At 40.4% G+C, this 25235-nt stretch overlaps 1 protein-coding gene across 6 annotated transcripts in view; it reads left to right on the top strand.

Moving 5' to 3' along the window:
• The window catches only part of chd6 (chromodomain helicase DNA binding protein 6), a 149719-nt gene that overhangs the window by 98980 nt on the left and 25504 nt on the right, over positions 1–25235 (top strand). For 4 of the 6 annotated variants that reach the window (XM_079683322.1, XM_079683326.1, XM_079683325.1 and 1 more), the window contains exons 18-30: positions 957–1167; positions 1756–1951; positions 2795–2959; positions 3498–3677; positions 4232–4342; positions 5523–5725; positions 6432–6512; positions 7213–7331; positions 10190–10349; positions 11192–11281; positions 12824–12927; positions 13120–13249; positions 17437–17512. In XM_079683322.1, coding sequence (XP_079539448.1) covers positions 957–1167; positions 1756–1951; positions 2795–2959; positions 3498–3677; positions 4232–4342; positions 5523–5725; positions 6432–6512; positions 7213–7331; positions 10190–10349; positions 11192–11281; positions 12824–12927; positions 13120–13249; positions 17437–17512 — 1826 coding nt within the window. The remainder of the gene's footprint in view (positions 1–956; positions 1168–1755; positions 1952–2794; positions 2960–3497; positions 3678–4231; positions 4343–5522; positions 5726–6431; positions 6513–7212; positions 7332–10189; positions 10350–11191; positions 11282–12823; positions 12928–13119; positions 13250–17436; positions 17513–25235) is intronic. The other 2 variants (XM_079683324.1, XM_079683323.1) reach the window with 2 other exon arrangements.

Below are 25235 nucleotides of genomic sequence, written 5' to 3'. Positions count from 1 at the left end.
GAGGTGATGTAGAGAAGGTTAAGCTGTCATTATTAGGCTGTAATTTGTTATATACTGTTGGAGGTAAGCAGGCCTATTGTTTTTGGATATTTGTGGAGTGTTTTTTTATTGGTTAAGTGGTCCTTGGTATGAAAAAGTTTGAGAAACACTGCGCTAGTGGATTGTCAAGAGGGGAGCCTCGTTGCGGGGAAATTAAAGAGATGGCTAGTCCGTCCCTGAAAAATGTCTATGCACACGTTATTATTAATAATAATTACAAAAAAATTGATTAAAGAAATGTATACAAAAAAATATTTTTTTTAAATTTTAATTTTGCAATCATCTCTCGACCCCCACTCCGGGTCTCGCGACCGAACCCCTGCAATAAACGACACAGCAGCTTTTTGGCATGATACAACTAATTTTCCGCCTCGCTTATGAGAGTAACAGCTGGAGAAATTACAGCCTCGTCTACTGATTTTACTTTAACCATATATCTAGACCGATTGTTGATTTCAAATGATTTAATGTAATTGTTTGCCTGACATTGTAATCGGGCTCTTTGAAGATCCAAAAATCCACGGTTTTCAACAATTTCTGATCGGATTGGCAAAAACTTCAGAATTTGTATTGACCGCCATTCAAATGACAGCGTTGTTTTCCTCCAAAAGTGGGCGGGGCCGTCATTTTTGCCCGGAAGTGACGTAGGTGTTACTCTCATCTATGTGCTCATGTGTTTCATTGTTGGTGAATAGCCTACTGCCTGAATATGCTTACAGTAATGAAAATCCTTTTTAATAATAAATATCTTGGTTTCTTCTTTTTGAAGGCTACATTGTTCTGTTGTCTTAATAATGTCATAATACACTTAAGTAAAAAACATCTTATTGATATTTTTTTTCGTCTTGTATTTATCTGCATTGCATTTGATATTGAGGTTGCTTTTACCCCCCTCACCATTCTGTTCTTCCTTCCAGGAGCGGAGGAGAAGATTCTGGATGGCTTCAGGAGGTACCACAGCCCTGATGCGCTGGACTTCCAGCTGCAGGCCATGATCCAGGCGGCTGGGAAGCTGGTGCTGATCGACAAGCTGCTGCCCAAACTGCTGGCCGGGGGACACAAGGTGCTCGTCTTCTCCCAGATGGTGCGCTGCCTGGACATCATGGAGGACTACCTCATACAGAGACGGTGAGGGGGGGGGGGGGGAGCGGTGGAAGAAGCAGGGTGGACATTTGGGAGAGATGAACCACAGATGAATGGAAAGATACATTTATTTTGCAACCAATTCAATAGTTATACAAACAATGTACAAGAACACAAAGTTAGATCAAGCAGGAGGGCAGAAAACATTACTTATGAAGAAGTGCCCCCTGAGCGATATTCAATACATTTTACAGCGAAATCACTATGAACTTTATGATGAACAAGATCCATACTGTACAAAGATACCACAAAAAACATAATAGGGAATCTTTCAAATATATGTATGTAACCTGCTAGCAAAATATTATTAAAATGGTATTTGAGAATTCTTGAGATATTTAGGTTCAGACCATTCCATAATTGAACACTGATTATCGATTAGGTTTGTGATGTAATGGTAGTTCTACAGAGCTTTCTATGTTGTTTGGCCTGGTTGGGTGCCTGCTGACATCAGTTTGGAGGGGTTTTTGGATGTTTTTTGCATCACCCAAAATGTCAGGAGATTTTAATAGATTTAGTTTCTTTGTTAACCTTGACATTATCAACAACAACTTTTCTGCATGTTTCCTGCAGCTACACGTACGAGCGCATCGACGGGCGCGTGCGAGGGAACCTTCGGCAGGCGGCCATCGACAGGTTCTGCAAGCCGGACTCGGACCGCTTCGTGTTCCTGCTGTGCACCAGGGCGGGGGGGCTGGGGATCAACCTCACCGCTGCTGACACCTGCATCATCTTCGACTCTGACTGGAACCCCCAGAACGACCTGCAGGTGGGGGGTTGGGGGGGGGGGGCACAGAGTCACACTACACACAGGGGGCGGGGTCCATGCAAGAGTCCAGAGTTGCTGCTTTATGAGCCGTTTAATATTTAGTGGCATTTATTATTCCTTTTGAGACTGAAATACTGTATAGGACAAAATGCATACTTCAAATAACTATGCTGCTGCTAAAAATGAAGTAAGCACACAGTGTTACCTGTCAGTATGAATCTGTCACAAGGAGGCGTGTGGCGCAGTGGTTAGAGCCTTGGTCCGGGGATCAGATGTTTACAGGTTCAAACCCCACTGCAGTCAGCATGTCGTTGTGTCCCTGAGACAATTCACCCCAAATTGCTCCTGTATTGTACAAGTATTGAGTATGTAAGTCGCTTTGGATAAAAGCGTCTAACAAGTGACATGTTATGTAATGTCACCGTGTTGATGCAATGGCTGTTTCAATTTCTAGTCAAAAATGGTATTCCTCTCAGAATTGAATGACATTTCCCTAAATGATTGAGACTGCTCTTTGTTGGCAGAAAAATGTGTTCTCCTCCGCAGCAAATTAGTATGTAGGGAACTATTGGTTTGAATGGGCTCTATATGTAGCCTAATAACTCAAATCAGTTACACTTATTAGACTCTTTCTGATGAAAACGGGGGGTTACAATGGTATTAAAACATTGTAACCCTATTAATGTAGGCTCACACTACATGAATTCATTAATAGAGTCGAAAGATTGCACAAAACCCTCAATACGTCTAGTAGCAAGGACATTTATAAAGCATCAGTATTATACGTTCTACATATATATTATGTTATATTTCATATCTTTACTCTGACCCGCTCCATGCCAGGCCCAGGCACGCTGCCACCGGATTGGCCAGAGCAAAGCGGTGAAAGTTTACCGACTGATCACCAGGAACTCGTACGAGAGGGAGATGTTCGACAAGGCCAGTCTGAAGCTGGGCCTGGACAAAGCCGTGCTGCAGGACATCAACCGCAAGGGCAGCGTCAACGGGGTGAGGGACTATCAGCCGATATCAGTGGGCAACATGTCACATTTTCAAGCCGATGTCAAAACCAGTGTTATTATTGGCATCAGTAGATCATTTTTCCCCTGCAATGACTGCCTTGACAGCAAAATGTGAACAATACAACGTTTTTTAAAGTTTCTTTAGTTCTATCGAAAAGTCAAAAAGACTCTGAGCACAATATTTTATTTATCGTTTCTGAAAAACCCCTGTACAGAGAATTGCTCCGTGAATGACGTTAAAGTTATGACAGATTCCCCCTTTCTTCCCTCACGAAGACTTTTGCCTCCTTTCAGTTCATCATTGAAAATAAGAATTTGTTCTTTATTGATTTTCCTGGCTAAATAAAGGTTCTACTACTTTCTACCATTTGTACCGATTGCAGCGTGAACATCGGCTGATGTCAGGCTGATGCATCTGGGCATAAATATTAGATATTGCAAGATATTGGGTGTTTTCTCCAGGATGTCCCTTTAGATACTTTACACCTGGTCGATTCTCATTGTGTGGCTGACTCTTGCTGCAGGTGCAGCAGCTATCAAAGCTGGAAGTTGAAGATTTGTTAAAAAAAGGAGCATACGGAGCGCTGATGGACGACGAAGACGAGGGCTCCAAGTTCTGCGAGGAAGACATCGATCAGATTCTTCAGAGGCGAACTCAGACCATCACCATCGAGACTGAAGGGAAAGGGTCCACCTTCGCTAAGGTAGAAACCTGAATGATGACATCATCTGTTCACAAAGTTATTGTTGTGTTGTATACATTTGAAGTGTGTTGTTTTTATGTACTGTGCCTTTTGAGTAGCATGAAAAGCGCTTTATAAATACAAATACATGTATTAAAACTCCAATATATTTACGTACACTGTCTGAAAGGTTTAGTTTTATGAAGTGCTGCTTAGATTTTTCAAATCTTTTTCATCACTCTTTTTTAATGTGCAATGTGTTGGATGGCGTACAGTATATCCTAAATCATTTTTGAGGTGATGGAATTTAATAATTTAAGGCCTTTCATTCCATTTTTACTAAGAGTAGTTTTCTTGGCTTAATATAGTGGTTATTTTGTCCCACGGTCTAAATGTTGTTCCTGAGGCTTTTTGCAGGAAATGCTTGGAATATTTTGGCATTAAGTTCAAATATGAAGACACTAAATATTTGTAGAAACAATTCAGCTCCAGTCCAAACATTTGGTTGGATTCCAACATCACTTACAACACAGATAACATCAACCAGAGTCTGACTTCTGTTATCCTTCCCTCAGGCCAGCTTCGTCTCCTCTGGTAACAGAACAGACATCTCTCTGGACGACCCCAACTTCTGGCAGAAATGGGCCAAGATCGCTGAGGTGGAGATGGACTCCAAATCAGAGAAGGTAAAGAGAGAAGGAGAGAAGAACAGAACAGATGTAAAACAGGAAGCAGGAGAGGAGGGAAGAAACACAAAGAAGGAAAGGATCTTCAAAGAAAAGGAGAGAAAAGGAAAGCGCAAGAAGAAATCAGGGGAAATGGGAGCGGAGTGACAGAAAGAAAGGTGGATGCTGAAGGTGAAGCAGGAAAAGAGTGAATAGTAACCATTCAACAGGAGATATTCGTGGATCATGCAAAAGTAAGAAGAAGGTAGTAGTGGGATAGGAGGAGTACTGGGGCAATGGGTGGAGAAAGCAATATGAGGAGCGATTCAAGGCTAGAACATAGATGTGATCCAGGTTAGAACACACCAACATGGAGGGATGTGGAAGCTAGACCAAGCTCATAACTGGGGTTAGTCCATAAGAGCATGGATAGAAAAGATGATAAAGGAATTCTGGCTTTTCTCTCCTCTCATCTGCGCTACCCTCCTTTCCTTTACTGCTCTCTGTTCCTTTTATACTTCTTGATCTTCCCTTTCTCTCTTTCCATTACCTTCTTTTGTCTTCCCCATCTCTTCCTCATCTCCTTTCTCCTTCCTCTCAACTACTCTCCTTTTCTCTCCACTCCAATTCTTCTTCGTCTCTTCCCCTATCATTTTTTTCTTCTCCTCTCCTCTCCTTTCCTCTTCCTCTTCACTCTTCCTCCCCTCTCATGTCCTCTCCTTCCCCTCGTAACAGATGGACTTCCTTATTGAATGAAGCAGATTGCACACAAAGCACTGCTTCTGTCCCCATACCTTACCTGAAAGTGTGTGTGTGTGTGTGTGTGTGTGTGTGTGTGTGTGTGTGTGTGTGTGTGTGTGTGTGTGTGTGTGTGTGTGTGTGTGTGTGTGTGTGTGTGTGTGTGTGTGTGTGTGTGTGTGTGTGTGTGTGTGTGTGTGTGTGTGTGTGTGTGTGTGTGTGTGTGTGTGTGTGTGTGTGTGTGTGTGTGTGTGTGTGTGTGTGTGTGTGTGTGTGTGTGTGTGTGTGCGTGTGTGCGATGACACGTGTCTTGAATCTCTAATAAGTGACAGTTGTGTGCTAAAGTGTTGTGTCTCTGGTGTTCCTCTCTTGTAAACACTGTATACAGGATGAAACCCTCCTCAGATCTCCCCTCATCTGGTTCCTCTAAAGTTTCCTTTATACTTCCTTCTCTCTCTCCCAGGAGTCCTTGGTGATCGACACCCCCCGGGTGAGGAAGCAGACCCGTCACTACAACTCCTTCGAGGATGACGAGCTGATGGAGTTCTCAGAGCTGGACAGCGACTCGGAGGAGCGTCCGTGTCGGACTCGTCGTCTCGGAGAACGCGCCCGCCGCTACCTCCGGGCGGAGTGCTTCAGGGTGGAGAAGAACCTGCTGATCTTCGGGTATAATTAATCTGTGGCTGCAGTTTAAAGAGGCCCTTTCATGCTTTTGGGGGTTTTCCCTTTAGTGCAAATTGCCCAACATATGCAAGTTACCATCCGTCAGTTTCTAGGTGCTGGGGACTATACATGTCTAACATAAAACTTTGCTGTACTCAGCATTTATGGGTTCACAACCAGACTCTATGAGCTGGAACTAGACTATAAGCACAACAAACAACTCATCTCAACTGAAATGTTCAATCTTTATTAAGCCAAATATGAAATTGATCTTCAAATAATTACTTGATAATTAATAACACACTACTACAAATAATAGTAGTACAACAAATTATAAAACTCATTCTTAGCAAACGTACTGTAAGCCCTGATCTTAATTCAAATGTATCATTCCTGTGCTTTCAGACATATACATTTCCAAGACAATGTAGTGAAATACATAATAATAAGTGCCTCTTTTTCATATTCCTCTAAACAATATGAACACACACATCTTACAGACTTAAACCTCAGTGATGCTCAGTCCATTAAAAAGGTGAACATAAATACATCAGAGCAAACTTCAAAGATGCTGAATTGAAGAGAAAATAAATGTTCACTCTTTTTGTTTTATGTGACAAATGAAAATATATTTACTGTATCTATTGCTACTATTTAGTCTCTCAGTTTACTTTTTACTTAGCTCCACTTTATTTACTGTGTGTTTCAGATGGGGACGATGGAAGGACATTCTTAACCACGGTCGCTTTAAATGGCATCTGGCAGAGGGAGACATGGAGGTGATCTGCAGGTAAGGGAAACATCCTTTTCATATTATTTGACTCTACATGTGTGGCAGCCTCGAAGCTCTGGAACTCCCTCCCCCAAGACCTCCGTGAGTCTGAGTCCCTTACCCTGTTCCAGTCCCGCCTCAAAACCCACTTCTTCAACTCTGTATCCATAAGCCCACCCCCCCCCCCCCCCCCCCCCCCCCCCCCCCCACACCCTCTCAACCAACTTCCTCCTGACTGCTTTTCTGTTTTGTTTTGTTTCTTTGTTTCTTTTTGGTTTTGGTTTTGGTTTTGTTTGTCTACCCTCCCTCCCAAATGTAAAGCGTCTTTGGGTTCAAGAAAAGCGCTATATAAATATAATTTAGTATTATTATTACATTCTGAAATGTTTACCAGGGGTGAAACAGTGAAAAGTCATACTAGAAAACACATCCCAGGGTTAGAGCTGTCATGCAAGAACAGGGTAGGCACTTTAAACATGTATTAAGTTAGAATTACTGAAAATGTCTTTAACCTAATTTTGGCATCACAAAATAAAATTAATCTAACGCGATTACTTTGTCTTTCTTCTGGATCACCTCAATATCAAATGAACTGAAAGTAAATACAAGAGAAAATAAATATTGATAAGATGTTTTTTATTGAGTGTATTACAGTATGTAAGACAACAGAACAATGTAACCTTAGAAACATGGAAATATATATATGTTTGTTTTGCAGGGCTCTGCTGGTGTACTGCCTGAGACACTACAAAGGCGACGACAAGATCAAGAGTTTCATCTGGGACCTGATCACCCCCACCAAGGAGGGCCAGGATGAGGCGCTGCTCAATCACTCCGGTTAGCATTTCACTGTTAGCATGCACTGTAACGTTAGCCTAAGGCCTTATACTCCACTACCTCTGTTTAAAGAGCACTACACACATTAGTATTGCACTCTTACAGTATAACACACACTAGACAGATTGAAAGGGAAACACATGTATGCAGCAGAACCAGACTTTAATGTTTAAAATGGGTTACTCCTTAAAAATTATATTTTTATCATAATACTTCATCATATCTGGTCACTCATATACTTTCTTGCACTATACTATAATGTCCATAGTTGTAATAAATAATAATCTTTCTTTACTACGTATTCCTTTCACTTTCCAGGGGTATAGGCTGAGTTTATACTGTAAACTCAGTGATTAACAATTCTGAATAATTATGTTACTTATAACTCATTATAAAATGAAATTTTATGTTTTGTGATTGTTGATATAAAGCAATTTTGGTTTGTATGAGTGATTAAAACTACAATTATAAAGTGCTAGCAGATTATAATACATTATTAGAATGCTTATAATTCATTTTAGACATGGTTATCATAGAAATCAAATCTAACTGATTTTATATAGCAACAAAGTGATTGAAAAACTGATACAACCCCAATAGTAACACATAACTTTTGATATTCTGACAGAAGTCAATAAACACATAATTCAATTAAACAAGAATAAAATAATAACATAAGAATCAATACATTAAATTAAACGTACCTATCTCTTTGAATCTCCCACTCTAATGGCGCATTTCCACTACAGCTCGGTTTAAAGAGCCTGTGACACGAGTTTCCCCCATCATCCAAACCCATCAATTTGAGTAAATATTGTCCCCTTGAAAACCGTTACTGAACTGATTTTGGATATTTGTACTTTGATAACCATTAATCTGCCCTTCAATGTTGACCATTTCCTGGATCTTCTCGGGGATTCTTCAAGTCCCGCCAAATGATGTGTGACGTCATTGCGGGCACAGCGCTCCAGCTGCACCGTTCAGGATCCCAGCATCTGCATGTAAACGCACGATGGGGCACACAGCAGCAAGCTCAGACAGCGATGACAGTTTAATTTTGAACGTGTCTGAGAGCTCATATGAGGCTGAAGGATCGGTTTATGTTGTATCTGTTAGAAGATTAGGAAGAATTAGGTGCGTCAATATGGGCGATCATACGGTCATGTAGCCAGTGGTGGACTGGGACTAAAAATCTTCCCGGGACTCTGGACCGGCCCACTTCGGTACGGCTAGTAAATTGTCAACGGGGGGGAGTGGGGGGGATGTGCTAGTGACTTATCCGACCGGCCCACTTCGGTACCGGGCCCATCGGGATTCGTCCCGATGGCCAGTCCGCCACTGCACCCAGCCCAGCCCACGTAAACTGTCAACGGGGGGAGCCTCGCTGCGGGGGAAACGGTGGATCTAGTGTCCCCGATCGGAGTGGGAATAATAATAATAATAATAATAATAATCATCCGTGCATTTTATCCATTAATGTCCCCAACATTGTGGTAGAAAAAACCACAGGTTTAATCCATGTTGGTGTACTACAACTACAAAAAGCATCGGTTTGTTTTCTCATCAGGAAATGCAGACCGGCTCAAACAAAAGATTTTTAAATCATCTTCCTCACGATCATTTAATGTGTCATATCTTCGCCGAATTGACATGAAAGCACTATTAAATGTAGTTTCATCCACTTGAGTTTACAACTACAAAATAATCGATTTGTTTTTATATCACATCTGACGGGAGGAAATTCAGCAGCTCTCACTACCGATTTTTAATCCTAATTTAATCATCATCTTCACCACGATCATTTATGTTTATGTTCACCAAATTGACATGACAGCACTGACAAATATGAATATACTGTAGTCAACTTAATTAAAACGTTATTAACGTGCCTAAACTCAGTAATTCACCATTTCCACGCATGACAACACACTGTCACAGGCTCTTTTAAGCGTGCCGTGCCCGGGCCCGTTTTTGGTTGCGTTTCCACTAGGCGTAGTTCCGGGTAGCGGGTACATTTTCACAGTTTTTCTGGCTCTCCAAAATCGAGGTTCTTTCCGGGCCAACAACCGGGCTGAGTATGTATGCTAAACTAGAGAGAGAATCGCTGGCAACTACTACAAGATGAACATGTTTTACCGTGATTTAATTAGTTTCAAAATGATGCCGAAGTAACAACATACTGATACCGGATAGTAAAAACCATGAATTAATGCTTTGACAAGTCTGCAGACAGACGGCAGGCGAAGAACCTTTTAAATGCGTGTTGTCTGAATGGAGATCGGCTAAGCTAACGTTGTATATGCTCCGACCGTCCACACTCACAACAACGGCCTACAGACAGAAATAAACCAGCGACTGTATTCACCATGACAACAGACAGTATGTGGTTTCTACTTGTTTAACTTTGGTCTAGTTTCTGAACAGATAACACACCGCATTTTACTAACTGTCCTTTACTTTATTTATTTATTTTTTAAACCTTTTATGCCTCTTAACCTTGTTATTTTTATTTTTTATATTGCCATATTTTATCCAATATGCTCCTTTAGATATATTTTTACTTATTTGTCCTTATAGCTTTGTGAAGCACCTTGAGATGTCGTTTGTCTTTAAAGTGTGCTCTATAAATCAAATGTATTATTATTATTATTATTATGAGGAGCTGTGAGCTCTGTATGCTAACAGCTAACGCCTGATGTTAGTTTTGCTTTTCGCATTGAAGATGACGTCACGGCTCGCCTACACTGTGTTACTATAGTTACTACCCCAGTTTCTAAACTGTAATGGAAACGCAGCATAAAGTGAGCCTGGCCTAACACCCCACCCCCCCCCCCCCCCCCCCCCCCCCTGTGCTCCAGGTTTATCGGCTCCAGTTCCTCGGGGGCGGAAGGGGAAGAAGCTGAAGATCCCGCTGAGCGTCCCTGAGCTGAAGAATGCTGACTGGCTGGTGCATTGCAACCCTGAGGTGGTGCTGCAGGACGAGAGCTACAAGAAGCACCTGAAACAGCACTGCAACAAGTCAGTGCACCCTCACTAACAGCAGTCTGTGTGTGTGTTGGATCTGTGTGCTGCCACAAGTTTAAAACAAAGAGTTGTTTTCAGTTTGGTTGAGCTGCAGAACAACAGCTACTTGAAACATTACAGAAGACAGGAATATGAACTGTGCTGTAATTATTATTAGGGCTGCCCTCGACTAAAGATTTGTATTGTCAACTGATAGTCGTCATTCGGTTGATGAGTCGACTAATCGTCACACGTGTATGATAAATTATGATTATTAATAATATTTATTTATATATTTATTCTCAAAAATGGTTTAAGTTTCAAAGGCTGATGAACTTATTATAACTTTATTATAACAGCATGGTATGTTGTGCTTCACATAAAATAAAACTGTAATAATTAACCTTTGAAATATACATGAAATGTTTTCTTCTAGAAAGCACATTGAGATCAGAATGATTATATTATAGGTGTTTATATGTTGATACAAAGCTATCCTGCAGAGGGGGGCACGTCTTTTACACGCTCAGAAGGATCCACACACTGGATTTTCTGCACGACCGGTTTTCCGGCTGACGCGTCAAAGTTTAGTTTGGACATTCAGCGGTCGGCTCTTTCTTGATAACAGAATGCTTAGGACTTTCAGATCATGGACTATGTGCAGTCATATCAATCCGCAGAAATAAGTCCTGTCAATATAACGTCAGTAGTGGCAAGAGAAGGACATTTATTTTATTTTAAGTTATGTAACTGTTACCGCATTAGAAGTGACTATTCTTTTCTTTTAGATTTTCACTAAAATGTCCGCCTTGCTGAACATGATCCCTTACCCCCCCCCTCTCTCTCTCTTTCTGCAGGGTGCTACTGAGGGTGCGGATGTTGTACTACCTGAAGGTGGAGGTGTTGGGTGAAGCTGCCAATCAAGCTCTAGAGGGGATACCTGCCAGGTATGGAGTAGAAACCATGTTCTTGAAGTTATAATTATTGGACTGTTTGAGCAGGTGGTCGGTTTAATTGTTGATAAAATGTACTGCCACTTGATGCAAAATCTGGCAGGAAATGTACGTGATGATTAATTGAGTGAATAGCATGAACAAGGCACTTGGATAAGGATAAGGATCTGATTTTTTTTCCTTTTCAGCCCTTAAATGTATCCTGTATACTGTATCCTGTATGTTCCCCTGTATCCTGGGGAATACAGTCATTTGACAGGGTGTGTCCATGTGTAAAATGGGTGTAATATTGTTAAAGCATAGGGGTAATATGGGTATAATAACAGTCTAATATGCGTGTAATAACAGTGTAACATGGGTGTAATATAGGCGTAATAATGGTCAAATATGGCTTTAATAGGGGTGTATTCATGTGTTACATGGGTGTTATAACGGTAATATGGGTGAAATAGCATTCAATAGATTCTGCAAGATATTTACATGTGAATGCCCATTGAAGAGTTAGAATAGCAATGGTTTAATGAATGAAAAGCCAAAGTCATTACTCCTTTAAAATAAATTAAAAGAAAACACTCCCTCAAACCCTTTTTTTGCTCCCGATCCGATTCCGATCATTTGAATTTGACAATTTGCCGATACCGATTTTTCCCGATCCGATCTTTATGCAATGCATTAAGAGAGAAAAAAAGAAAAAAAGCATTCAAGTTGGCCCTGAAGGTTATTTTTTTATTTAAATTGGATATTCTATCCAACATGGATATAGCTTCTTTTTTTCACAGCAGCATTGGATCAGTTCAGTTGTGCAGCATTGGATCAAAACAAAATAAAGCTTATCAGTACTCGTTAGCTTACTGCTACAATTAGACACTGCGCCCTGTCCACTCTGTTGCCAGATTTGAGAGAAATAAGCAACGAGGTCTATGAAAACAAGCCCCAAAGAAGCAACACATACATGATGTTGTGTAATTTGAAACCAAAACTAAGGCCTCAGGATGACTTTAAGACTTAAAAATGGTCATTTTTGTTTTTTAACATTGAATACAAAATTAAAAAAAAGTATTTATTAAAAAAAAAATCCCGATCCCCGATTTTTTTCTCCCGATTCCGATCTTTTGAAAATCACGTGATCGGATTGGGACATCTCTAGTTGTAATGTAAACACATCTACCTGTTTGTTTGTTTGTTTGTTTGCATTACCAGTAAATTAAAAGGGGTGAGGAGACTGAAGTGGTGAGACCCTCAGTCAGAATCATTTGCCCCTGAGTGTTTGCTTGTGTCTTCTGTGAGCCTGAGAGTCCAGACAGCAGCGACTGACACAGTGTGTGTGTGTGTGTGTGTGTGTGTGTGTGTGTGTGTGTGTGTGTGTGTGTGTGTGTGTGTGTGTGTGTGTGTGTGTGTGTGTGTGTGTGTGTGTGTGTGTGTGTGTGTGTGTGTGTGTGTGTGTGTGTGTGTGTGTGTGTGTGTGTGTGTGTGTGTGTGTGTGTGTGTGTGTGTGTGTGTGTGTGTGTGTGTGTGTGTGTGTGTGTGTGTTGACAGTAAACTGGAGGTGTCACTCCCTGACATCGACTACATAGAGATTCCAGCCTCGTGGTGGGATACAGACGCCGACAAGTCTCTGCTCATTGGAGTCCACAAACATGGTGAGCTGTCAAACTGCACCTTGGTATCTATGAGTGTTCGCCTGAGCACAGTCACTTTAGTTCTCATACTCTCAGGTTGCTTCACCTTTTAGCAGGTGTATGACCCAACACTATCCTTTGCATAAATATGAACCATTGTTGGTGTGTGTGTGAACATGTGTGTTAATGCGGTGTGTGTTTTCCTTTGAACAGGCTACGAGCGGTACAATGCCATGCGTGCTGACCCTGACCTGTGTTTCCTGGAGAGGGTGGGGATGCCCGACGTCACGGCACTGTCTGCTGAACAGGGAGGGGGGGAGGGGCCCGCCGACATGGCTGACAGGTAGAATACACACACACACACACACAAACACACACACACACACACACACACACACACACACACACAGGGTCATGCAGTGGAAAAAGCCTTATTTTAGAGCGTTTTGAAAAGCACCTCTGGTAGTTGAAGCTTCACATGGCAGATCTGTTTTTCATTCATTTTCTTCCCTTTTATGATTTTTTGGTGTTCTACGCAATTCTATAACAGCAAAAGTGTGCCTTTAGCTATTCTAGATTTTTAATTCAGGATGATAATATTAATGTTATTTGTTTTAAAAAAAATGGTGGTGTTGTATATATTAAAGTTGACTATCAAATATTAAAGTTAAAGTAAGCACAGCGTGACAACAATATTCAAAGATTTTACACCACACACAATATTCAGCTTGAATCTGTATTACTTGTGTGTACGCGGTATGTGTCTTTACCTAGTTTTTGAAATGGGGATGCTTTCAAGATTATATTATAAGGCAGAGCACTCTTTCAGACACATGACTTTGGAAGTGCAAATTCTAAATGCAACCTTCTTTTAAATTAGCACAAATGACATACTGTAGTTTGACACATAGTAAGCATGGAACCGGGTAAGTGACCTATCCCCAGTTTTATAGAGTGGTGCAGGGATGAAGTATTTACCCGGAAATGAGCAGCGCATGGGTTCCCTCGACAAAAAACCAATGGGATTTCTCCATAGGATTTTGGAAATTAGCTTGAAATAAAGTCTTTGGAAAACGAACCTGTTTTATAAATGCATGCTTTGTTCAGCAAGATAACCTCCAAATGTCTACCCTACTTTTATAATTTTCTAATCATAAATCTAATCGCCAGAAGCAAAATGCTAACGTTATGCTATAAACGAACTACAACAGGGTCGCTGCTTCAACGTCACGCCAACTTGAGATCCATATACAAAACTACAGATTCAAAATTGTACAAGTTGAAGCTTTTGATTTAACAGTTTTCAGGAGGCAGGTACTTGCTTTCAAGCAGAACAGGGCAAACAAACTTAGCGGGAGTGTTTACGTGTTCGGTGTAATGACGTACAACTTCCTCGACAACTTCTATAGTCCTATTCAGCCACATGTTAACAACCGTCGTCTTTCAGACACGTAAACTCTTCAAACATCCCCAGTGGGGTCACTGCTGATGTATTTAATGTCGTAGAACAAAACGTAATTCATCTCTTAAATTTGGGTCTCCAAAATCCTATGGAGTAATCCCATTGACTCTGAGACGAGGGAACCGGTAGTGGCAAAATGCTAACTCACTTCTGGGTTTTAGGACTCGTCACTGCACCACTATATAGAGTTATGCAGGAATGAGTCTTTGAACCCTGAAATTAGTTCCCATTCTGGGTTCCCTCAAGCAGAAGTCAACAGCTAACTAATCATTATTTAACACACGTAAACACAAGCTTAAAGGTGGGGTAGGTAAGTTTAAGAAACCGGCTTGAGATACACTTTTGTTATATTCCATGGAATGCTCTTAACATCCCGAAAGCAATGAATATCTTAAGTGCTTTGACAAAAAATCCATTAAAAAAATTTCATCTGTGGAAGCCGTAGTACTGTAAAAAGAACGACCAATCATCTGAGTCGGCCAGGCTAAAATAACTGGATGGCCTACCTGCCTGTCAGCCTTCCATCTGTGCACAAACTTATCTCGTGCCCTCATTGGTCATGTGCGCGTTCGTGTGTGTTGGAGGAGGGGCTCTGTAAGGAAGTCTGAAGGAAGTGGCAGATTTTTTTCCAGTTGGGTATTTTCAAATTCTAGCACACTCAAGCTGGTTTCTCCAAAATGTCATCCCCCACCTTTAATAGATATTTGCGTTTTGTTCTATGACACAAATATACATCACTAAATACCCCACTGGTGAATGTCTGAATTGTCTATGTTTCAATAGAAGATCAGTTCAACAGGTGTCTCAATGAGACTACAAAACAGCATTACGCTAACATTAGCCGCCTTTAGTTTAGCGGTGGTGACGTGAAGTCATCTGACCGTGCTGTAGTTCCTTTGTAGCCTTACACAAGCGTTTTACTTTGCTTTTTACCAATAAATCATAAAAGCGGTGTTAATATGTGGAGATTATCCTGCTGAACAAAACCTGTAATATCTGTGGCAAACATGTGTTAGCCACAGATATTATTATTCTCTGCAATATTCCGAAATCTAATGGAAAAATCCCATTAACCTTTTGCCAACGGATCAAAATGCTATCTTCAGGGTCTAAAGTAGAGACAGGTGCAGGAGGGACACACACGCACATCCATAAATCAGCTTCCTGCAGCCCCCATCAGGAGCCTCTGCTCCTTCCACGCTCTCTGCCTCCTTTACTCTCTGTAGGAGCCATCACAGCAGGAGGTTGCCAACTCTGGTGTGAGACACACACGGTGCCACCTCTGATGTGTGCTCTATCAGCAGCAGAGCCATCTCCCCACCCACACTGCTGCTTCACATGCTGAGTGTGAAGAACAATGTTATAAACACATAGGAAGATATGCTAAGGGTGACATTAGCGTGACAATTATTTCAACCAGATCAGTGACAAAAATATGAATGGGGAAAGAGAGACATTTATATAGATGACAGACACAGCTGCACATTCTGTAAAGTATTAGATTTTTTGCAAAACTCTGAAAGATGTATAAAGTCATTTCTCTGGCAGTTTCACTTTACTTCGAAGTGTTCTAAGTAGAAGCTATTCTGACAAAAGCCTGAGAGTTATAATTGACAGAGAGAGTGACCAAGAGGGAAAGAGGGAAGCGTAGACTTAGCGTGGGAAATGTATTTCCCAGACTTGAGAAGATGAGGCACGTGTGAAGCTTTGATCGTCTTCCTGAAGGTAATTGAAGTTGTCGTCCGCTTTATTACCTGTTGAACCTGAAGCTGCTCCCCGCTGAGCCACTGTGCTGCAGGAGCATCTGCTGGATCAGAATGCTAACGCAGCAGGCGGCCAACACAGGGTGCAAGCAGGATGGGGAAATGAAAACAAATTCACAGAAAGGAAACATTACCAGGATGAATCTATAAACCGTCAATATGCTCAAAGACGGCATGAAAAGTTCAGGTGCTGACTCAGGAATGCCGCAGTGTCTGGACAACAAGTTTGCTATTTATGAATCTTAACAATTCTGGACTGGACTTAAACTTGTAAAGTTTTTATGGAGGATTGCTCGCTTGAGTTGCAGAGGGACTTTTATTTAACTTTTGTCATTAAATAAATGACAAAAAATCAGATAGTGTGTATTATTATTAAGTGTGTAAATATCCAAAATACAACAAAAAAAGTAGTTGCACATAATTCATCCCACCAGGTTTACAATATACTGTATGTAGTGTTTCACAAAATGTTGTATTTACAGTATATAGAATTTTATTATATAGTTGAACTATATATTGTTTTGTTTATGTTAACTTCCAGATTGCATTATTCAGATTTGCGTGAGCTTACATTTTTATTTGAAATAGTGAATATGTGAAAAATATCTCAGTTTCAAAGTGATTTAACATATTTTAAATCAAGCCTAAAAGTTATGAAAGAAAATGATAAAAAAAGATTTAAGCATAATAATCGTTTTTTTCACACTTTAGCTCTCTATTAAATGTTGATAAACATATGAAACACATATTCAATTATTATACAATGTCTAATAATTTAGTTTAATCTAATTTAAATCTGTGTATACGTTTATATTAGCAAAGACAGAAATGGCTATTGTATTATGTATTCTAAACTCTCTCAGAGTACCTCTCACTAACACGTTGCTGTGATCAACACTCGATGAAACAGGAAGTCGTTTTATTTCCCTGCTGTTTATTCTTTAACTCCTGCATCAGCCACAGGGTGATGTGCTGTCATGTCAAACTTTTTTACCCTTTCTTTTTTTTTTTTTGGTGCCTCAGGAAATTCTTTCTCTGTGGTGCTTTTAGCTCTTTTCTTTACTTCAGATCATATTTGACAGGTCATATTCTGACTTTGTTGCATCTCTGCATCTTGGTAGCTCTTTCTTCTTCTGTAGTCGTTTCATGTTTTCTGACATCTTTAGTCAAACATAAAGGGAACTCACAGTGTGTGTTCTCTAATCCTTTTAGTTCCACCCTTGCAAGTGTTGTCCTTACAAGACATTGCTCAGTAGGACATAGTCTGAGGTATTAAAGGTTTTTTTCTGTCATTTCTTTTGTCAGCGTGTGCAAAGCAGAGGAGGTGAAAGACGAGGCGGAGAGCAAAGCTGATGGAGAGGACAGAGACGAGAGCAGCAAGGTGAGGAGAATGTCTCCTGAGACGCAACATTAGAGTTTGAACAGATCTCTCTGTTCAAGTGCATGTGGGTGCACTTGAACAGAGTGGGTGCATGTGGGTGGGCCTGGGCCCACCCACATGCACTTCTGGCCAACCCACAGCCAATCAGCGCGTTATAGCGCAGAGCCGGGAAGCCCAGAAGGAAGTGCCACAAACTGTAGTTCCTCTAGTGGCCAACAGGGGATGGATGCAGAAAGGATCAATTCCCATAGACCCCCATGTTAAAATGCCCAACTTTACAGCAGAAATAAACATGTTTCTAGCCTGGATCCAATAAAACGTATTCTGAATATAGTTAGCTTCCACCTTCATGACAATGGAACAGGGATTGCATTTTTTTTAAATTAGTAAGTAAAGTAAGTTTTGCCATGAGTGACTTAAAGTCTTATTTTTTCTTGAGGTCTGCAGTGAAGCGTGTACACATTTGCTGAATATGAAAAGACTCTCAGTTTATGTCCACTGTGCGACTGTCAAGGATAAACAACCTGTGGCCGCCGAGCCAGTCATGTGTAGCGATGGGTACCGAGCCCCGGTATTAAACGGAGAGAAAGCGCTCCGAGGTTTGGTTAAACTTTACCCGTCTCGATGTGGACAATCCTCGTTACCAAAAGTGCAATAAGAGTTTAGCATGTAAGGGCGGTAACACGAGCAATTTTTCGAAACATTTAGCTAAAGTGCACCACATTCAGACGGAGAAATGCACCGGGTTCCACTGTCTTTCTGGTAGCTCTGTAGCCTCGTCCACGAGTAACGTTTTCACGTCAGGTGTTATGTACGGTATGCTAGCAGCAACGCACAGTTACATTATACAAACATGGGCTAATGATTAGAGGTAACTGAGTTATTTATTTTGTTAAAGTTTCAGCTATTCTGTCATCAGATTATTTAATACGATGTTTTAAAACATTGTTGTTTCTTTTGATGTGAAATATTATCTATTTAAAGTCCATGTAATGTCCAAAATAAATGTTATTCTGTGTTAATAAATCGCTTCATCACTTTCCACTGTTTCATTTGACATATCAACATCAATGATTCTTTCCATAAATACCCCCCAAATAACATGAAATGTGTGCCACTTTCCCGTGTTATTCCGCTCCGGTAGCGAAAAGCTTGCCAGCCATTAACCCAGCTGTGTGACGTCACACGTGGCAAACACCAGCCTCGTCTGGATTGTTTATTTTGTATCCTTCCGCTATTTTCGCTCAACATATGTGTAACCGGACCTCGCTAAACTTTTTTTATCTAACAATTCATGATGGGGAAGCGATGTGTAGTTGTGAGCTGTGAATGTTTCCTGATTGCTATAAACATTGATCATGGGTGCTGGAAGATTGTTCACAAAACTCGGGTCAGAATTAAGTTACTACAGGTGTTATGCCAGCTTGAGCTAAATGTCACCAGAGTACAGTGAACTTGCCTAGTGACTGAAATATATAAAAGTTGAAGTGAAATAAGTAAGGCCAAAAATGAATTACGTCTGAATATCTTTATTATTTTTACCACTTTTAATTATTTGTGGGCTCGCACATATACCAAAAAGACTAATGTACACTGCAATAAAGATAAAATGTTACAAGTGAAAAATTAACAAAAGAACCCTTTTTTATTTATCAAACAGTAAATTAATACAATCTTACAAATTTGTGATTTGGAAAATGTTGTTATATTTACATGTTTCTTTGGAAAAATAATATTGTAAATGATGTACTTTGTAAATTATTTACATCATGCGAAACCATTTTAACCAGTTCAGCTGCATGACTTATGTCAAATTACAGATTTGGCCATTGAAATCCCTGATAGCGGCCTCCCGGCTCAGGGTAAGTCTTCCGTATCTCGGTTACAGCACATGCAGGCAGCGGGACTCTGATTTTTGGGCCGAGTAGTTCCTACACCCCAGCACCAACGTAGCCTACAAACTGTCGATAAGCTGTATATCGATGCTTCCTAATGAAAAAAAAGTATACAGATTATAAATATATTTGGAGAAAAATAAAATGTTATGTAGTACTATTATGTAGCAATGGTTACAAATTGGCTTATAACATGATATTTGTATTTTACTTGTACAAAATAAATATGAGGTTATACATGACTGCTTGACAGAATCATAGACCTCTTATATATTTCCTCACCTGTGTAGTTGTTTCTTTTCCCAAGCATAAATTGAACTTGCATACACAGAAAAAATAAAAGCCAAGCTGTTTTTGACTGCTTGAAAGAGTTTAATGGTATCTTTAAAAGTGTACCATATCTGTAGCGACTAAAATTATTATATGAAAGCAAAGCTGCAATAGGCAGTTGGGTCAATCAATATTTACTTACTGGTGTAGTGGGCCATCAACTGCTCTGTGTTGTTGTTTGTATTGAAGATACGCTATTTTCAGTGTCCAAACACTGAGACAGCCTTCTCTAAAGCCTGGGTGGCTAATAATGCACCTTGGTTTCTCGTCGGTGTCTTCTATCTGGCAGAGTCCTGCACGGGTCTGATTTTCAAGACCCGCTCCCGCCCCGCACCCGTGACGTGCAGTAGGCCTACCGAACCCGCCCCGCTACCCGCACATATTGCCAATTAGTTCCGCAACCCGACCCGACCCGACCCGCCGGCACATGATCCGCAACCCGACCCGAACCCGCAAAAGCAGTGACAACGTGCAATTATTAACACACGCAGTTGCATATTTGGCTCAAAAAGCCTGGGATGTTGTTTATTTTCTCCATCTAGGATGACACCAAAAGCCTCCCAGACGTTGGATTTCGCTCTTGAGGAAGAGTTATTGAAAATGCTGTATTCTCCGCTAGAGAGCTTCACCTCAGCCATTCAGAATGTGGTGCGCTCAGCAGCAGATAGATGCACTGCAGAGGTTATGATTATGCTCGGTACCGCGGAGGAGAGGTCTGAGGATTTAAACATTAAACTAAATTATTATTGTTTAAATATATTTATTATGCAACACCCGCAACCGGACCCGCATCATCTTTGTTTTACCCCGAAGCAAACCCGGAAAAAAGCGTTTGAAAAAATACCACCCGCAAATCACCTTTTTTGCGGGTCACCCGTCGGGTACCCGCTGATACCTGACCCGATGCAGGACTCTGCTATCTGGTCAGTAGGTTGCAAACTGTCTATTTGTTCCATCACCTGCCAGATCTCTCTGTAGCATACACATTCATCTGCAGTGGGCATGCTTTCACAGCATTGACATGTACACCTGAATATTGTACATAACATTAAAAAACAAAACAATATCTGCCGGACGTGTGAGGAACAGATGACAAATTAAGATCGACATTTAGTGCAGGTCAAATTAAATAAAACATAATTTACCATTCAGTATTGCCGACTCGAGTCTCGCCGGCTGCGGAATCCGCTTCTCTTTCACAAGTTTCTGCCTCGTTGTTCGATTGCTGGTCAGGAGGCTCGTACTTATAAGGCAAGATGCCTTGAAGTGAAAGGCTAGCTGGTTCACTCTCTACTTCTGTAACTGAATCCAGATAACCCACGGAATCTGAGCTTGAATGATCGCTGTCGCTGTCGCTGTCTGAAGTTATCGCGTTGCTTGCCATTTGGACTGATTTGATCAAATGGCAATGTTTGCCACGTGTGACGTCACCGCTCGTTCGGGAGTGATCGGGGGCGTACTCGGCAAACTTCGGAACCAACATCGGTTTTTAACGTATATGTCATTTAATTATGACGAAACTTTAAACATTTTTATTTATTTTCATTCTGGTGATATCTAAACTACATGTTAAAAAACACCTGTGTTAGATGCATTACATGGCCTTTAATTAAAATAAAAAGCAATGTTAGTTTTGTTCACAATTTTTTTAGTTAGTTTAACTTATTTTTTTCTCCAAAAAAAACGATAAAAGACCTGATCGATAAGCGGTATCAATAAAAGTAGTAGTAGGCCTACCATTAAAACCTTAATGATACCCATCCCTAGTCATGTTGATGTCAGTTTTACACACATTGCATATGTTTTTGTTTTCATTGCTAGTTTATGCTTATGTTCAATTATTGCATTAAAAAATCATTAAAATCATTAATGAAGTTTCAGCTCAGACCCCACGCTTAATAAGTCTCCCCCTGGCCCACCTACATTTCTCCAGGCCCACCCACACAATAATTCCTACTGCCTCAGCGTAGGCCCTTGACATAACAAATCAAAATGTTTGGGTGATAAAGTTTCCGCTGGGAAAACATTTTTTAAATTGTATTTCCTTCCAAGTTGATGGGCAGCCGACCCTAATGCCCTCTGGGTACTGTACAAAATAATGGTGAAGAGTTAATGATGTATTTTTTAATACCTAAGTAACAACACTTCCGAAACCAGATCAGATAATGTTGTCATATCATTTTTATCTAAAACGTTGTATTCTTAGTGTGCTGTTAAATGTAACAAAATAGGTTTCAGGCAGGGGCGGATCTAGACAAATATTCATGGGGTGGCAAGAGGGTGGCAGGAGAATTTCAGGGGTGGCATCCCCTGGCAGAAGTATATGCTGATTTAATCGCAGTCATATCAATTACTGTAATGTTAACTTGGAAAGCCACAATATTTATTTTAACTCAATAACATTTGGTGACATTATTGTGGCACATCAGTAAAGCCTTAAATATAAATACTGTATATAAGGTGGCAGAATTCATTTAACCCTCTATGGTATGATGTTGCCTCCAGGCAACATACCGATTTTTTGCCTTTTGCATTCACACAATACATCTCAAATTATGACGCAATACTTTAAAAAAAAGAGGCCGGACCATAAGGAACCAATAGTAGTGTTTGAATTTGTCCCATGACTCTCTGGCGGCCAATTTGAAGACCCTGTTTACTGCCTTTCCCACAAGGATCAGCTCAGCCATTTCTCTCCAAGAAATGTGTCTAAAAACGTAATTTCCTGCGCATTTCTTGTCTGGAAACCAATGTATTCACAATAATAGGTGAGTAAACCTTAATTTCTAATAGTTTAATATACTTAATTTGCTAATTAGGTAATGGAAACTTGTTAAAATGCAAATGTTGCCTTGAGGCAACACCGTACCATTATGGATTCACCATGATATTGTGGTATTGTGTGTTTAGGTATAAACTGTTCAAAAGCATACCATTCATCATAGATCTCTACAATTTAACCAAGATACATTTGATGTTAAAGCCAACCCAACGATCTGTGCAAAGCTGGGATAAGAAAAAGAAAAAAACATTGCAGGTTACCTGCCCAAGTGTTGTGCATGCATACAATAAAAGTATGGGAGGAGTGGATCTTCTAGACTCGCTGATTGCTCTCTACAGAACAAAGATCAGGTCAAGGAAGTGGCATCACAAGATCGTGTTTCACATGATGGATTTCACTCTAGTGAATGCGTGGCTCTTGTACCCCAGGGACTGCAAGGACTGCGGCATCCCCAAGAAAGAAGTGTACAGCCTGCTTAAATTCAAAGCTGAAGTTGCAAGTTGCCTTTGCAACGAGAGGAAAGTTTTGAAGGAGAGGGGGAGAACATCTCATAATGTTGACAGAGACCTGGCTGAGAAGAAGCACAGAGGTTCTTCCTCATCAGTGCCATCAACACATGTGCATCAAGACCACAATGACCATTGGCCTGTGTGGGTGGAGAAAAAGGGCCGGTGCAAACACCCTGGCTGTAAGGGTGAAAGTGCAGTGATCAAAGTGTGTCACGTACCCGTGCTTCACTGATGACAAGAACTGCTTCATGAACTTCCACAATAGCGAGTCTATTTTTGTCAAATGGCTAAATAAAGTTTGATGAAAGATGCCTAGGCTCTTTGCGTATTCATTCCTAAAGGTTGTTTCACAATGGTACAATGTTGCCTGCAGGCAACATTCAGACATGTAATCTTGTTAATATATAAAAAATAACGATTTTCACATTTTAATTGGCATGTAACCTGTTGAGGCTATTTAGTATTTTCCATGTGTTTTTAAATACATTTTGTTCAAATTTGAAACAATAACTCTCTTTCCAACCCCAACCCATCAGAGATTCTTCCTCCCTCACAGCATTCAAAACATCAGTCAAAACCCACCTGTTCAACACTGCATTCAACCACTGACCCCCCCCTCCACCCCTATTTTCTGTTTTGTTTATCTCTTTTTGTATTTCTTTGTAATTCTTTGTTGTCTTTTCTTAATTCTCTGTCAAAGCGTCTTTGAGTTTCATAAAAAGTGCTATAAAAGTCCCATGTATTATTATTTTTTTTTTCATAACTTACCATTATGGTACAGTGTTGCCTCCGGGCAACACACCCCAAAAAGTACCCCCAAATAATTATTTATTTAAAAATGTTTTAGATGTTTATTTGGTCTATTATATGACAAAAAAACACTCCAAACATTTTTTTCCCATATGGCATCATAGTGCGTACCATAGAGGGTTTTAATGAATTTTAACTGAACAATAACTGAATGCGTTTGTCTCACTCTTAGACCAGCAGGGGTACCAAATCTATGCAGACTGCTGCAATAAGTATATTAATGAACTGTCTCGTCGATGTTTGTCTAAATTAATATGGTATTAGCTATCAATCACTGTTATGATTCACATATTCAGTGTTATTATGAAAAAAACTATATTTTTTGGAGGAGTTAATGATTACCATCTTGCTCAGCAAAACGCCTCACAAACTTATTAAGATTTGAAGCTATGGTGCGTTTTGATTCAATGCTGAGTACAGCCTGAAGAACATATCAAGGATTAAAAAACTAATGTCACAACAGGACTTAGACAAGCTTGTCCATGCTTTTATCTTTAGTACACTGGACTACTGCAATAGTGTATTCACAGGGCTGACAAAAAAAAATCCATCAGAGAGCTGCAGCTGATTCAGAGCGCTGCTGCACGTGTCCTCACTAACATTAAAAGAGTGGATCACATCAGTCCGGTTCTGAAATCTTTACACTGGCTTCCAGTCGGCCAAAGAATTGATTTTAAAGTAGGCTACTATTGCTAGTTTTTAAATCATTACATGGTTTAGGACCAAAGTATATTGTTGAACTCCTACATAATTACGAGCCATCAAGGTGCCTCAGGTCTTCTGGGACGGGTCTGCTATCGGTTCCGAGAGTAAAAACAAAACATGGAGAGGCAGCATTTAGCTGTTATGCCCGGACACTCTGGAACAAACTACCCAAATCATGCACGTCCGCAGGAACGCTTACTATTTTTAAATCGAGACTAAAAAACATATCTCTTTGCCGCATCTTTTAATTGAGCTGCTCATATTCGCACTAGAGTATACATTTTAAACATGTATTGTATACCTGTGGTGTTTATTTTAATTATTTTATTAAATTTGCTTTGTAAGGCCTGTTGTAAAATGCCATTATATATGTGATTTACTGTATGTATTCCTAAAAAGTATTTTAATTTGTTTTGTAAAGCACTTTGAATTGTCGCGTACAGAAAAGTGCTATAAAAATAAACTTGCCTTGCTGCCAAACTTGACAGTCTCTTCTCTGTCATTGTAGACCGCAAATACCTCATTCCTTCCGTCTACTTGGATCCGAAATGCTTCTCGTTTTGCGCTGTCCCCCGTTCAAAGGAAATCGCCGCCAATCATATTTCCAGACTCGCGCCAGGGCCGGGGGAGGGGTTACAAGGCGCGTCTTGTGCTGCATTCACTTGCACTCGGACATTAGAGATTTTCTGTCA

The sequence above is a fragment of the Notothenia rossii genome (genome assembly GCF_949606895.1).
Source record: "Notothenia rossii genome assembly, chromosome: 5".
In the NCBI taxonomy this organism is placed as follows: domain Eukaryota; kingdom Metazoa; phylum Chordata; class Actinopteri; order Perciformes; family Nototheniidae; genus Notothenia; species Notothenia rossii.
Note: the sequence above shows the minus strand (reverse complement) of the source record. Positions and strands in the feature narration are given on the sequence as shown.